Genomic DNA, 17,297 nt, shown 5'->3' on the forward strand with positions numbered 1-17,297 from the left:
AAGATGTTCCACTTACCTTTAAAGCTAGATTTATACTTCAACGCCGACTCTTGTTGGCGAGTACTTGACTCGCCCAGTCCTGCTTCTCTTCAAACCTATTTCTCATTTTTCAGTGTTCATTTGGATATAAATACGAAAATAAATTTTAAAGGGAAAAAGAACACAAAAAACCCGTACCGAATCCGGTGTGGAGTGGTGAGGTGTACATAGTCTTAAAACGCATATGTAAAAATATCTCTCATTTGTCATTTCTTTTTGTGAGCTCTGTTTCGATTGGTCGGACGAAATGTCCCTGGGTCATGACCTGTCATTCTGTTTTATCAGATCTTAGCTCCGGTTCAAACATTGAATTTTCAGGGCAATTCGTGATATGACATACATGTAGGCAAGTTCAGCCTTTTTAGACTGGGTTTTTACGCTACACATTAAACTGAATGACCACTTCGGGAACCTGTCAAAATAGTTTATCGTAAAACGATTGACTGAAGTCAGACCAGGTTGCGCCATCCCATCATGCTGCATCCTGTTTATTTTAGCAGGTCGTAGATTTATCGAGCCCTGAAGGAAGCACCGACATTAACAGCTGTTGTGTTCTTTTTCCCCCATTCAGTTCGACCAGTACATAGATCGGTTCAAAGAGGCGGTCAGACTCGGACACACCTACCACAAGGTGTCGATTGTAAGTATCGATAATAAAATGTTTCTTTAAGGTTATACTACACCAAGTAAAATCCTATAGGCGACAATATTAAAGGGACAGACCCTAGTTCTTAAACATTACAGCATATTGTTCACCATTAGAGCCGTTTATGATAACTGAAATTAAACATTTCTTATATTTTATTCTTTAATCCATTTCCGTAGAACCGAAGTGTTTCTGGTCATCCTGGTGTTTGTAGTACCAAAAATAGCGGTTTAGTCTATTTTTAAGGATATTTCCTGTTTTAACGTCACAGACTCTTCTTTCACTCTATTGTAACTTTATTCAAATGTGTTACAGGTTTGTAGATTAACTAAACTTAGTGTGCATTTTTTACGGGTTAAAACTAGGGCATGCGCCTTCAATGTGTGTCGTTAAAAACAGTATAGTATATTACAATATATCAACCAAACTTTGACCCATAAATATGAATACTCCAAACTCCTACCCCAAAGTATTAACTGAAGAAAGTGGAACCGTTCATGGTAATTTTTATATCTAGGTGAATGTTTTTTTACAACACTCTTAGTTTTGCATAAAACTGTAGTGCTTAGTTCTACAGGTACCCCATACATATTTCAAGCACAAAGCTACTTGACATAGTGGTACTAGCTGAAATAAAATCGCACACATTTACTGTCCAGACAACAAACACTGTCATATATATATCATCAGTAACAAGACTTGTGGTATTAACTGCTCTATTAAAAGTCAGGTGCACCTCGAACTTTGACCCGACCGGATGTTATTTGGTTTAGCGTTGCTTAAATACACTGACCTTAAAGAAAAGTCACATTAAATCGTATGAGTCAAATTAAATAGTATGATGAATTACCTAGTTTTAACGCTATGGTTAACGCAGATTTATAAACGTTATTCTTTATAATGTTTATCTTTAAGTAAGACATTAAATTAAATGATTTATATTGGGAAATAGAAATGCCATTAAACTGTACGGTGTTATACACATAGAATAGTAGTAAATGTCGTATTAACTAAAAAAAAAACCCAGATGTTAGGCCCAAAACACACCAAAACTGGATCTGAATCTGGGTTTGGTGAGTCTGGCAGTGTACAAATATAATAGAGCATGTTCCCGTATGTCGTCTGCTGCCAGACCTGTAGTTCGTGCCACTACAGACGCGGCGTGTTTTGTCACCCCCGATGGTACCGACCGACCCCTCTGGCTCATGGACTAGGTGTATTTCTTTTCCCACAGGTACCACACTTGACAGACCCAAACCTAAATCTGGTATGTTTTGGGCCTTACACGCGAAGAAGTTGTCTTTAAGATATATCGAGGTGCGTCAATAAAATATTCCTTTCCTTTGTATATATACATGTAACGCTGATTAATATAATACCAATCTGTTCCCTCCTCCAGGCGCGAGTCCCTGGCCAGATTGACCAGCTGCTCGTTGGGAGACCGGAGGACTCGATCTACTACAAACCATTCCGGGATCTGCACAACCTGACCATACCCCAAACAGAGAAGTATGTCAAGCCAATACAGAAATATTTTTTATCTAGAATTAGCTGAAATCGCGTAAAATATATGTGAAATAGTAGGCTATTGATATCAACCACTAGTGAGGATAACGCCGTTTTCACTCTAAGAACGTAATATTACTACAGTAAAGCGCTTGATTTCTGGTAACCCTACACCTGGAGAGAGGTAATACCCCTTTAATAGGTTCGTTGTTCTTTATCGCTAGTTGTTGTTTGTGTTTTGTTTGTTTATTTGTTTGTTTGGGGTTGTTTTGTTGTTGTTGTTCGGGGTTGTTGTTGTCATTATTATTATTATTGTTATTTATTTATTTTTTATTTATTTTTATTTTTATTTTTATTATTATTAAAAAAAAATTGGGGGAGGGGGGGAGTGTTGGAGGGGATTTTGCTTTAAAAACAATTAAAAGGACATTCTTGAGTTTGCTGCAATTTTTAAGATGTTATCGACTAACAGAGACTTTTTCACGACTGTAAATGCATATCAAATATGTTTTTTGCATAAAATATTAGTGGCTGTATATTAAACGTGTTTCTGATCGTTCTAATATAGGTACTAGGTTAAATTTCATTGTATTTCCTAAAAAAGGTGTTTTCGTACGTACGAAGTTATTTGAAGACAAAATCCAGTTTGGGCTTCTTACAAATATTAAGACGACCAGAAACACATTGAATATACAGACACTGATATTCTAAACAAGAAAACATATTTAATATGTAAGTTTAATCGTTGAAATATTTTATTAGTCGGAAACATCTTACAATGCAGCAAACTCGGGAATGTCCCTTTAAGGGGAGGCAATCGTTCTTTTTGTAAAAAAAAAATTCCGTTTGTTGTTGTTGTTGTTGTTGTTTACATATAACCATTTTATCCAGAACGGATTTGGTGACGCGAGGAACTAAGGCCGTGACCGGACTGCTACAGGCATTTAAGACCGTGAAGGAATACATCGTTACGGTAAATACCATATCTGATCTATTACTATACCGAAATGCAAAACAAAATGATTTTACACTATACGAAAATCATAAATTAGGAAAAGTTAAACATTTTATTGTTTTCAGTTACAAACTCTATAGCCAACGTTTCGGCAGAATTTCGCTGCCTTCATTAGTAGAACATAATTGTCAAAACTCTCTACATATGTGATGTCCATCTTCATGTAGGGATAACACACACACACACACACACACACACACACACACACACACACACACACACACACATATACACATATACACATTATATATATATATCAATTGAGCTCCGTCCTGTGTAAAAACGGCAGTCCTCCTACCAGGTGTATACTACATATACCAAATCAAATCCCATAGACGACAATAGTAACATATGTGGCTAAAACTCCTACCTGCAGCGTATCAATCGACATAAACGCCACGGATATAAATACTACCACTCTTTACTATTAGAGTGAATCAGAAAGCAATTGGGGTCAAACTGCTCATTTCTGAGATAACGGGTAGCGTCTATGACTACTCTAGTTCCGCACACAATTCGAGTACATTTTTTACATGTTTTAAGCACAAAGCTACTTGACACAGTGTTACTAGATGAAATAAAATTGCATACATTTTTTGCCCAGATGAAACTAGTTTTTTTTACAACCAACACACTCACATTATTCACCTATCAAAGGACTTGTGGTGTTCACTTCTCTATAAAAGTTGGGTGCACCTCGAACTTTGACCCAGCCGGAAGTTATTTGGTTTAGTACTACCTATAGGCAGTGCACAAAAGCTGTAACAACCAGTAAAAGGTCCCCTGGAAGAGGCAGACCTCCTGTAGACAAGGCACCTTACAGTGATTCATGGACAAGCAATCACGACTGTGCCAAACTACCATTTGACTCTTTCTTGTAAAGAGATACGATTTTGATTACGAAAAACGTTTTCGGTTTTTTTCTGATTTATGACGAGCATTACTGCAAGGAGATTCTCTGTATCTATACCATAATGTACAAGTAGTACTCTGGTGTTTACAGAGCTATTTAAACCACACACACACACACACACACACACACACACACACACACACACACACACACACACACGTTTACGCTTTGTGTATTGTAGATGTTTAAAACTTCGGTGGGTTATATTATCAAAGGTCTAATTCACAGAGCTCTCGTTAGCGACACCACATCGTCCTTGCACGTCTTTTTGTAGTGAACTGCAAGATCGCAGTATTTCCCAGGGCTGTACCTAGCGAGACGGCCATTGGGCAATTGCAACCTAAACTACAAAATAGAAACATTTTGGGTTTAAAGGGACAGACCCTAGTTTCGGCCGACGAAAATGCACACTAAGTTTAGTTAATCTACAAACATGTAATCTACAAACATGTAACACATTTGGATAAAGTTACAATTGAGTGGAACATAAGTCTGTGACCTTGAAACGGCGAAATACCCTCTAAAATAGACTAAAACTCGACTCCATAACTGTTACTTCTCAGACACACGTGCGTTTTTAAAAATAAGAGAAATGCATTTTGTGATATTAAAAAACCAGGATGACCAAAAACACTTCGAATGTACGGAAATGGATAATCTAAACAATAAAATCTAAGTTTTTTTAAAGTATGATTTCAGTTATCAAAAACGGCTCTCTTAGTGTTCAAAAACTAGGGTATGTCCCTTTACATCTTCCATTTTTTGTCTAACGGGGGAAGAACATTTTAACTGGTTTGCCCCAATTCTTTTAACTACTCTCTAGTTATTGCGCCTTGATTATAAGAGAGGACTATTATTTTCTATGTAATGCTATTATCCTGTTCAGTTATTTAGACCCAAAGTTTTTTGCAAATGTTACGTTTATTTCCTATTCGATATTTGTTTTCTTTGCATTTACATGAAAACAAACCCAAACCCCGACAGGTTTTATATACAAATCGTCATATAAAATGCACGAAGTTGACTTAATTCCACTTTTTAAAAATCTCTGTGTCGTTTGAATGCACGTTATTTCTCCTATGGGTCCACCATGTGGGATCGATCAGTTGACCTACCATGAGCGAACGCTTTACCTCTGAGCTACGTCCCGCTCCATATACAAAAGAAGCCTTAAGTGGGGTTGGGGTTGTGCAGAGGGTCACACCTCCACCAATCGCATGCATACCATATTCTTCTCTCTCTCACCCTATAACCCTAGAACTCCCCACCTGAATCCGCGCCTGCTTCATGTTTACAGATATTTTCTTAAATATAGGTCATACTACGATTTGTGCGGATAGGACGATAGAACCGAACATTAGTTTGAAACGCACTATAGAATGATGCTTTTGATATGCAAATGACCTTAGTTATTTATAGGAGAAATAACGTGCATTCAAACGACACAGAGATTTTTAAAAAGTGGAATTAAGTCAACTTCGTGCATTTTATATGATGATTTGTATATAAAACCTGTCGGGGTTTGGGTTTGTTTTCATGTAAATGCAAAGAAAACAAATATCGAATAGAAAATAAACGTAACATTTGCAAAAAACTTTGGGTCTAAATAATTGAACAGGATAATAGTTAGTACATGTATGTTTATTATGATGTGGTGTGTTTTCTATGTAATACTAGTTAGTACCTGTATTTTTATTATGATGTGGTGTATTTTTCACAGGAGTATTTGCACCACACGCGCGGCACCTACGGAGTGGGGGGATGGAACCTTGGCGGGGAGTACTACAAGGCGGCCCTCAAGTGGCACATCTCGACGGACGACACGCCGTACCAGGTTCACCAGAAGGGTCTCCACGAGGTCGCCAGGATCACCGTCAACATGCGCAAGGTACACGCGTGTACGGTTAAATAGGCTTGTTTAGTTTAACGATACCACTAGAACACATTGATCAATTTTAAAAACATATGTTGGTTCAATTTTCAGGCGGGTACGTACTGTACCAAGTTATCAATTGATCTGGAACCGGCCCTCTTCTTTAATTTGAGAGATGCATTAATTTGTTGTTGTTTTGGGGTGTTTGGGGGAACTTGATCGGATGCATTTTATTTTTGTTTAAACATTGTTAATTTGTTCGACGGGCGTCTCCCTCTCTCTCTGTCTCTGTCTCTGTCTCTGTCTCTGTCCCTGTCCCTGTCCCTGTAATGTAGCGTACTTAAGATCCTTAACTTGAACTACTAAAACACTGTATACATGATGCAACAAATTATTTTATTATGTCACGTGATTTTAGATCATGCGCAAACATGGGTTCAGCGGTACAGTGCACGAGTATTACGAATCGTTAAAGCAGCAACCTCGGTTTCACAAGAACTCTGCAGTAAGTATCCTGCTACTATGGCAACACAAACAACTCATGTAAAGTCATATACAGTTTGGATCTTAAACAGATATCTGTTAAATATTGGTCACGATTAAATGCAGTTTTCGCCACACTGACTTTTTACCAGATACATATGATTTGTTGTGTTGTACTTTATATATATTTTTTAGAATAGCAACGAATCTTGTATGTTGCCACGGAAGACAAAATTGCGATTTTAATATAACACAGGGCGGAATTTTGGCAGAGGGAAGGAGCGAAATTTACAAGGGGTTGATAAAATATATTGAAAAAAGGAGAAATTTGTGTATTTAAAATGATAAAAATAAAGCAAGAAATGTTTTATTTAACAACGCTCTCAACACATTTAAATTACGGTTTTGTGCTGTTGATTAACGACCACACGGATAATTAGTGAGAGAACCTGTTTCTGCTACATCATGGGCTACTCTTTTCAATAAGCAGCAAGTGATTTTATATGCACCATTCCACAGACAGGATAGTGCATACCACGTCCTTTGTTAAACCCGTACTGGCTGGAAAGAGAAATAACCCAACTGGCCTACTGACGGGGCTCGATTCTAGACCAAACGCGCGTCAGGCGAGAGTTTTACCACTGTGCTATGTCCCGCTCCCCTTTTAATGATAAAATGCATTTCAGTTCCATTTTATTTCCGTGGTTATATCCAATTAATGTGAAAGCATAACTGTCCTGGGCACACACACCCGCTGCCTCCTTTGGGCTGTCTTTCCAGGACAATGGGTTAATGGTTACTTAATAGTATTCTGCTCGGAGTAGGAGCCGCTACCGAATTGCGAACCCAGTACCTACCAGCCTTAATACTGATGCCACTACGTCACCGAGGACGGTTTCTTAAGTCGTTGTTACGATGGATATGGCAGTCCTCTATGAGCGGTGTACGAAGGATGTCTTGCCCAGTAAAGGATCTCCTCGGGAGTGGCTGTCCTCTAGACGAGGCACTAGATAAAGATTCATGGAATCAGCGACTATTTTGTCAAATACCCATTCGACTCTGCATTGTGCACAAAATTAATGTGGTATTGTCCAGTAACAAAATCTTACCAGGAGTGGCTGTCCTGTAGACGAGGCACTGGATAGAGAATCATGGAATCATCCACTATTTTGCCAAATACACATTCGATTCTGTATTGTGCAGAGATGCGGTTTTGTCCAGTAAAGGATTTCCACGGGAGTGTCTGCCCTACTATAGACGAGGCACTGGATAGAGATTCGTGGAATCATCCACTGTTTTACTAAATATCCATTGTGCATTTTGCAGAGATTCGGTCTTTTGATCGCGGATAACGGTTTTGTCGTTTAGATTAGGATATTGTTTTGTACCTCCAGGATGAGCTGCTGCAGGAGTATAAGAACATCGTCTTCAACAGAATCTACCCACAGCTTCCGCGCATCTTCAAGGACATCCCTCATCTTCCAGTTGTGTAAGTAGGCCTATATATACATAGATTCAAACTTTCTAATTTATCCATTGCGTTGAATCTCCCCTGGGTTGTCATGCCACGATCGGAAGAGATCAGGCTCTTTCTAAGGTCCCTACGGGCAACCTAGGGAGACACCTCATCATCTGCAGGTCTTAATTAACGAGCTATTCTCGGCCTACTAAAATCCAAACCTATATGTAGCTCCCAGCCTTTTATTCTTTAGAACGACCATCAAAATTGCGCCAAACTTCCTTCATCAAAATGCGCACCCATTTCTCTTTGGCTTAATCCTACGGGACATTCCAAATTACATAGCACCATACCACCTTCCGCCTGTTACCGGGTACGGTCGGACTGCTGGTGCTCCCTTGCACCTGCCAGTGCAAGCGGTCCCTCCTTCACCCACCCCAACCCTTTCCTGTCCTGGACGGAAGAATAGGCTGAGGCCGGTACTTGTGCCCAGGACAGACGAGCGCTACAACAGCTTGCTCTGAATGTGCACATTAAACAATTTTCCAAGTTCCAAGTAATTTATCCGACGATTTCAATCTGTTTCGAACATGTTATGTCCGTTTATTCCGACTCAGTCTTCTGAACTTACTCCATGGGTGGAATCTGGGTGTACGTGCCTGCGTCTTTCGAGTCTTCTGCCATTAATAAAGATGGTCTGACCCACGGCACTAATTAACTAACTATCGACGGTAGCAGAGGAGTATGGTATGAGGTTCCAGGTGCCTCTTAACAATGCCAGAAGTAACGACTTAACACTCTCAGCACTCTCAGAAGTGATCAGATTAAGCCCGCAGCAAATGCTGATGGAAAATGAAAGAGGTGTGGCACGTGTGGCCACAAGAGACGGACACCTGTCGCGGTTTAAGAGGCATGGACTGGGATGTGGTGGTGGACAGCAAAAATAAGTTGAAATGTAGAAGGGGCTGCCAGAAACTAAAGGAGAGAAAGAAAAGGGGTCAGTGGGATAAAATTACATATAATGAAAAGTTCTTGTTGGATTGTGTATGGAGACCGATAGGATTCCCGTGTTCTCAGACTACATACCGTGCACGTTTCCTCCGAAGACTACGCCACTGAAGACTACAGTGCCATTGTCAGAAGGATCAAATATTTGACATCCAACAGCCGATGATTAATTAATCAATGTGCTATAGTGGTGTCGTTAAACAAAACAAACTTTAACATAGTTTAACAGTTGATTATAATGGAATGTAGGTATATAATAATACTGCCAGAACGTCATGCGGGCGTGGATCCAGACCGGGGGGGGGGGGGGGGGGGGGGGGGGGGGGGGGAGAGAGATTCAGGGGTCTTAACTTAATCCCCTGCCTCCAAAACGTTTGGGTTTTTTAATACTCATTTTAAAGTGCTTATACGTAAGTACAAAACGGTTATTTGTTCTTATGTATATGAAGTTTTATACCCCTCTTCCACCCTGCAAAAAAAAAAAAAAAAAAGAATAAAATAAAGTTTTAAATATATATATATATATATTGATGATGTATTAATATCTGGGTTTGAAGGAAAAAGAACTACTATAGTCCGTCCCACATGGAACTCCTTTTTTCGTACAATAGAATTCACTACAAGTTATTTATTTCGAGTAAGCCGATTGATTTGTAAATTGCACACAAAAATACTATTATTTTCTTATTTCTAACAGACTTTTACTTTTACTTCAAACCAAACTGGAATTATCTTTTTAAAAAAACACCAAAAAACCAAGGTTTATAGATGGGATGGACTATAGATATTGAAGGTGTACAACTGTTGGTTGATTTTATGGGTGGATTTTAAATGTGGGTTTTATATATATATATATTTATCGTATTGTTGTGTGTGTTTTCTTTTTCTACCAGGGTAGAAGCGATGCCGAACGACGGGCCAGGTGGTATGTATCTATCGGGAACACAGGATGGTTCGCGTGCCGGAATTTTCCAAGTCAACGTCAAACGACCAAACGAAACGTAATCTCATCACGGCAGTTCCAGAAATTATCTCAAGAGGTGTGGGGGTGGTGGGCTTGCAGTGTTGGTGGTCTTGCTCTTGTTGTTTGGTTTTTGCTTTTTGGGGGGGTTGGGGGTTGTTGTTTTTTAAAATATAAACTAACAAGAAGACAATCGAAGCATTAGCTGCGTGTGGCATCCACGTGTACAAAGGCCGTGGTATGTGCCCTCTTGTCTATTGAATGGTGCATATAAAAGATCCCTTGCTGCTAATCGAAAAGAGTAGCCCATGAAGTGGTGACAGCGAGTTTCCTCTCTCAATATCTGTGTGGTCCTTGACGCCATATAACCGTAAATAAAATGTGTTGTGTGCGTCGTTAAATAAAACATTTCCTTCCACGTGTACAATGGACTGGAAATTAGGGGCTGTTTGTGATAAACGCCTAGCGGCAAAACTATACTGAATGGAAAGAAATAAGGGATCACGCCAACACTAACAGAAAACAGTGCAACCAAACCCGCCATCCATACTGTCAGCAAGTTAACCTTGTTAATGACATTTAGCCTCACAGTACATCTTATACAGAGATACAACAGTGTTCCTTATTTCTTTCTCTCAGTATAGTATGTCTGTATCATGATCAATCAGGTATCTGCGGGTATCATATTTAGGTACTGACCAAAAGTGAAAGATAACGGAATGTAACTACCCCCGCCACCACCTCCACCCCTACCAATCGCGTATGTGGGGGGGGGGGGGGGAGGGAGGGGAGGTTTAGCGATTCGAAACCCCTTCCTGCTGAAACACACTTGTTTTCTCTCTTTTTTTGGCAATATATTTTCCAGGGAAGCACCACTCGACCACCCTACATCGTATATAAAATGTTTTATTGTTATTGCTGGTAGACTGGACCTTCTTGAACATATTTCAGCCGGGTGACAAACCGTCACCATTCAGCTTTTTTATTTTGACAGCCTAAATTCAAAATGGCCGCTACGAAATATTGTTTTTGCCATGTCTTCGCTAAAAATGCACATAGAGAGCTGATTTTTTTGGCAAACTGTAGGTTTTCATACATCATATTATTCCTTCCATATTATTCCATCTTTTGTATCGTGCTGGGGTGTCGTTAAACATCTATTATATTATAGTCCATCTTTTGTAGCAAACGTGTGATTTTCATTCTTATTTCAGAAACACGTTTAGCATGTTGGCACTTACATTGCACGAGACTGTTCCCGGACATCATCTACAGGTAATGTGAGAATTGAACGTCATATGTTTGACGTTCATACGATGATAGACACCAAAACCGTTTTACACTGTATGAATGGCGTAACGCGCGTGTAAATTGTCCATGTGGTGTTTTTGTGAAATGTGACAGAGCTGCGCTCATGTATCTCTTGATTTATTGAGCATTCTCTGCTATAACATCTAATAGAAGATTTGTTTCTGTGGCCTGTCATATACATTATGTATCGTTTAAAGCCTGAGTTGTCACCGTCACTCACGGTGCAGACTATATTGGGATACAAATAGAAACGATGGAATATTCGGGGATTCCGTTGTTGACGTAATTGATAAAAAGTAGTTCCGGTAATAACATTCTATTTTTATTTTTTTACCGAAAAAGTGCAGTTTTCACGTTCATGAAAGAATGAACGTTGTTTGGGTTTTTTAGATCACGTGATAGCATTTTAACCAATCCAGACACCTATTACAAAACAGTAATTATAAAATGGAATTATATGATTAATGACGTATGATGATGACGTGTGATAACATAATTATTTTCATGATTGTAATAATCATAAATTAATACATTAATTGTACTCCGTTCTATCGTTTGCCGATCCCTTGCTGCTCAAAAACAAAACAAATTTTAACTTTAAGTTTTTTGTTTTTCAGTCAATTTATGCCATCAGTGCCAGCCTGCCAAGCTTTCAAAGAAACATTCAATATGGAAAATACTTCGCGATACCATACAACTTCCCTTTCTACACGGCATACACTGAGGTAACGTAAATAACAAATGTGTATAGTTAAAACTATCTGTGATAGTCAGGGGCGGATTTAGGGAGGCTGTACACGCCACTGACTCTCTGTTTGACGATGGACTCCATCCGAACAAGATTAGATCAGTTCATGTTGTGCCTCACTTGTATTTAGTGCCAATAACTATATCAGCACACGTCTTCCGCTCCCCACTCCAAGCAAAATACTGGACCTGCCTCTGGAGGACAATCAAAGGTCATCCATTAATGTATCCACGTCGTCCTTCTATACAAAATAGATTCCAGCAGATATTGAACTTCAGGCTAGTAGGAACCAGGGGTCCATGTGTATCCCCCACTTGAATCCCAAAACATCAACTTTTTGTTTTACTATATATCGTGCGCCCATACCCACCACCACCACCACCACCAAACAAATTTATCGTCGGCTTCATCCTGTTACTCCACTCGTCTCTGTCTCTCTGTCTCTCTCTGTCTCTCTCTGTCTCTCTCTCTGTCTCTCTGTCTCTCTCTCTGTCTCTCTCTCTCTCTCTCTCTCTCACACACACACACACACACACACACACACACACACACACACACACGCATACTCGCACATGCATATGTATACATATATTATTTAATACATGCATTATATACGAGTGTATAGCTTTCATTATGTATAGCTTATGTATATACAATAATACCATGTACAGCAATGATTAAAGGCCCCAACCTTGACCTTGCTTATGTTTCTGGGGACAATAAAACAATAAAAAAGAAGAAAAACAACTTTTGGTTTTACTATATATCGGGCGCCCATACTCACCACCACCAAACAAACAAACAAAACCGGTAACCGTACTGCATATTATAGAATTATTTAAAGAGTGTCAGGACTGTAAGTTTGATATTTCATACCCATTACTATATGGATATTTGCTACCTTCGGTACAAATTGTAGGCTCATAGTGTTAAAATGGCTAAAACACCAATACATGCATTTGCACGTCTGGCTGAATAACTTGAATACGTCTACAAAATGCATTTCTTATAGAGTATTCAAAACATCCTTTTCATTACCTAATTATATTTAATTACTTCCGAACAAGTAATACATTTTTTACCTGTCGAAAACTGGGAGATGGCAAAATGTTGAACTAAAAGACCGACTACATCCTCTATGTAAAACCAATCTAGGTGATGAATTTCATTATCTGTTTCAGTGTCCATATTTTAACAATGAAAGGAAATTATACACAGGCAAATACTTCAGTACTAGACCGAACACAATCAAATAGAAACAACTACCGTATTGACATCTCCAAGAGTGTCTGCTATTAAAAAACTATGCATTTTTATAGCTAATATTAACCCTGTATTTAAATATATTTTTGAAAAGTAGAAATTTCGAATACCGAAAGTTCTATATATATCACAGAAGACTTCAGCTGGGGTTTAAGGTCTTTATTCGGGGATCACCTGGAGGGATGTGAAGATCCCGATGTACATGTAAAACATACATCAACACAAATAACGACCCTGGAATAACAAAAGGACATAAAATCAGTTACATTTTCCAGGTACCAACATATATTATTTTACCATACATAACGCTATTTGCCAAGTACAAATTACTACAATATTATATTACTAATGTACATTTAACACCAACATTTCAATTCAAAGAGACTCAAATCAAATATAATTATAATTCAAAGGTTAATTTAATTATCACATCATTGCTATAAGCATGTGCTAAGCACGTCATAAAACTATATAAATACCTGTCTGTATATTCTATAACACACAAAATCACGACATCACATAAGTAAATATTTAACCTACCGACTGTGGGTCAGGTCGTTTGAATAATGATGCTGGTTGTGCTACATCGGAAAAATATCCTCCCGGTCCCCCCTTCACCTGACCCTAACCCTAACCCTAACCTTAACTCCAACCCTAACCCCAACCCTAACCCCAACCCTAGCCCTAACCACAGCCATAACCCCAACCCTAATCCCAACCTAACCCTAACCCTAACCCTAACCCTAACCCTCAACCCTAACTAAAAATAATAATGGAGGGGACCGGGCGGATATTATACCTCCATATATACACTTAATAATAAAGTAGATTAATAACTGATTTAGTTATTTACTTATTTGTATTATCAAACCTAATCAAATATTCGTCTTAGAAGACAGACATCCCTATATAATTATAAACATTATTAAACACTACTTTAACTCGTTCACTATAGAATAAGTTTTATCAAGTGCTTACACAAGCTAAGTTCGAATTTAAGGCGTATCATAAAATATGCATACACTAATCTAGTTTACTACTTAAAACACATGGTTATATCTTAAAATATATGTTTGTATTTACCTGTGCTGTTACTAACTGTGCCGTGCAGAACTTGATCAACTATAAACGTTGCAATGCTGAAAACCACCTGTCTTGCTTGAATGTTTAAAAGTCTCTGACTCCAGAGAACACCAGGTAACAAAAGAAACATTAGATGAGCTTACTACTGAACGATTACCTGGCCTGAACACTGAGTTGAAGATGAACACCACCCAAGCTGACAATACCAAAGACACCTGAAAACAATAGAAACAAAATAAGAAAAAGCTTTGCACTATTAGAGTTAGAAAGAATAAAATATATGTAAACTGTTTTAAAATTGTAGTGTATGTGATATGCAATTTAAAACATCCGGTTACATATTACGCTATAAAATACATTGTGACCTTTTGTGCTGTAGTTGCCAGTGTATTATACTGTTTGTGTATCTGAAACAAAACCTAAATATTTTTATACATATTAACTTTGTATTTACAGATATATTTGAAACGTAGATATTTCGAATTGTTGTATATATACTACACTATACACGATGCTATGTTCTACTCTTCTATAGTGGCCAGTTTATTGTACTAGTTTTGTTTTACTGCAGCCGCATCAAATGTTTGTAAATCACATCCATGTATCACCGTATGGTGATCGGAGTGTAAATAAAGTTCTGTTCTGTTCTGTTCTCTCTGTTACAGGGATGGGGTTTGTATGCCGAATCCCTGGGTGAAACTCTTGGCCTGTACCGGGACGATTACGAACTGTGAGTTACAATTACACATTTTGGCAATGTGTTTTATTAGTATACTTTTGACAAATAACAACTATCGTTAAATGTAAATAAATAAATAAATAACCATATCGCAAGGATAGGACATATAATAATTGGGGCGGAGTAGCGGTTTATGTAAAAGACAATATAATATCTAAACATAGAGAAGATATGGATGTCCCCGGTCTGGAGGCTCTCTGGGTGGAATTGAACCGTAATAAATGTGAAATCCTATTAGGTACTTTTTATCGCGCACCATCTAGTACTACCGAATCGTGGATTTTAATTGAAGAATCGTTTAGTAGTGGTATTGATGATCGTATTAACAAAGTCATTATGATTGGTGATTTTAATGCAAACGTTTTCGAACGTGTCCATCCTAAAGTTGATCATTTGTGTGCCCGATTTCAATTGTCCCAATTAGTTAAAGAACCCACACGAATTACAGAAAATAGTAAAAGTACGCTCGACCTGATATTCGTTTCTTGTCCATTATACATAGTATCTTCCAATGTTCTTACTCCTTTCTGTAGTGATCATTCTCCAGTTGTGCTTCATATTGGTCCTAGACCTCACGAGAACAAAATACATGCATTTCAAAGAACTATCTGGGATTACCCTTCTGCCGATATTTGTGGTCTAAAAACATTTATTTCAAGTTTTAACTGGGATAACATTTTCCAATCGAAGTCCATTGATACAATAACGACAAATATAACTAACATTTTATTAAATTCAGCGAAAACATTTATTCCTTATAAAATAGTTACTGTCCGACCTAGAGATAAACCTTTTATGAATGGCAACATTCGAAGATTAATGCGACAAAGACATAAACTTCACAATAAAGCTAAAAACAATAATACTCCTAATGACTAGGCCAACTTTAGGAAAACACGTAACTTGATAATATCGGAGGTACGCAAAGCCAAATCAGAATATTTTAAGAAAATAGACAATAAAATTAACAGTTCAACCGATATTGGTACAAAATATTGGTGGAAACTTGTTAATTCTCACTTTAAAAATCGTGGGGAGTATTAGTTTAACTATAACACAACCGCTGCTTGTCGATGGTAACGTTATTGATAATCCTAAGGAGATAGCCAATGTTTTTTAATGAATTCTTTATTAAACAATCTACTTTACACTGCCCGCAAGGAGAGCTTCCGACAGTAGACCTTACAGTTGATCCACTTATAGAAATAGAGCTAGTACAATCCGAAGTAGAAGATATCTTAAACACCCTAAATACATCCAAATCATCCGGCCCCGACTTTATTAGCAATAGATTACTTAAGTTACTAGCTAAAGAACTTTCATACCCTCTAACACGCTTGTTTAATCTATCATTACACCATTCCATTTTCCCCTCAGATTGGAAACTTGCTAACGTAAATCCTATTCATAAAAAGGGTAGTATTCATGAACCAAGTAATTATAGACCCATTTCCCTTACAAGTAATCTCTCCAAACTTTTCGAAAAATGCATTTTTAAGCACATTTTCAATTTCTTTAGAATAAATAACACCATAACAAAATTCCAGTCTGGCTTTATTCCTGGCGATTCAACTGTTAACCAACTAATTGATTTTTATCATTTTATTTGTCATTCTATGGATGAAGGGAAAGAAGTTAGAGCAGTATTTTGCGATATAAGCAAAGCATTTGATCGAGTTTGGCATAAGGGTCTGATCTATAAATTAGAAACTGTTGGGATTTCGGGAAAATTCTTATTATGGTTTGAAAGCTATTTATCTGATCGAAGACAATGTGTAGTACTACAAAACCATTTCTCTCATATTAAACCCATTTCCGCAGGTGTTCCGCAAGGTTCTGTTCTTGATCCTATTTTGTTTTTGGTATATATAAATGATATTGTTAATGGGATTACTTCAAATATTAGATTGTTCGCTGATGATACCTCATTATTTATTACTGTTGAAAATCCTGAACTATGTTGTAATATTTTAAACTCTGACTTAGAGCATATTAACAAGTGGGCTAAACGGTGGCTTGTTAAGTTCAGTCCCGAAAAAAACGAAACCTTGTTGTTTAGCCGGAAAATTAAAAAACCCAGCAATCCTAAGTTATTTTTAGACAACGTACAAGTATCAGAGGTTGATGTCTATAAACACTTGGGCCTTACATTCCAGAAATCTGCGGAATGGGATTTCCATATACAAAATATTGTAAGTAAGGCCAGTAAAATGGTAAATTGTCTTCGATCCTTTAAATATAGATTATCTA

General features: G+C 37.8%; 1 protein-coding gene across 1 annotated transcript in view; it reads left to right on the forward strand.

The window, feature by feature from the left end:
* The window catches only part of LOC121379968, a 33,819-nt gene that overhangs the window by 9,810 nt on the left and 6,712 nt on the right, over nt 1-17,297 (forward strand). Inside the window, exons 6-15 of the mRNA XM_041508673.1 lie at nt 611-679; nt 2,085-2,194; nt 3,083-3,164; nt 5,840-6,007; nt 6,411-6,497; nt 7,870-7,964; nt 9,836-9,943; nt 11,118-11,178; nt 11,832-11,939; nt 14,974-15,038. Of these exons, the coding sequence (XP_041364607.1) occupies nt 611-679; nt 2,085-2,194; nt 3,083-3,164; nt 5,840-6,007; nt 6,411-6,497; nt 7,870-7,964; nt 9,836-9,943; nt 11,118-11,178; nt 11,832-11,939; nt 14,974-15,038 (953 nt within the window). The remainder of the gene's footprint in view (nt 1-610; nt 680-2,084; nt 2,195-3,082; nt 3,165-5,839; nt 6,008-6,410; nt 6,498-7,869; nt 7,965-9,835; nt 9,944-11,117; nt 11,179-11,831; nt 11,940-14,973; nt 15,039-17,297) is intronic.

The sequence above is a fragment of the Gigantopelta aegis genome, chromosome 2 (assembly GCF_016097555.1).
Source record: "Gigantopelta aegis isolate Gae_Host chromosome 2, Gae_host_genome, whole genome shotgun sequence".
Taxonomy (NCBI): domain Eukaryota; kingdom Metazoa; phylum Mollusca; class Gastropoda; order Neomphalida; family Peltospiridae; genus Gigantopelta; species Gigantopelta aegis.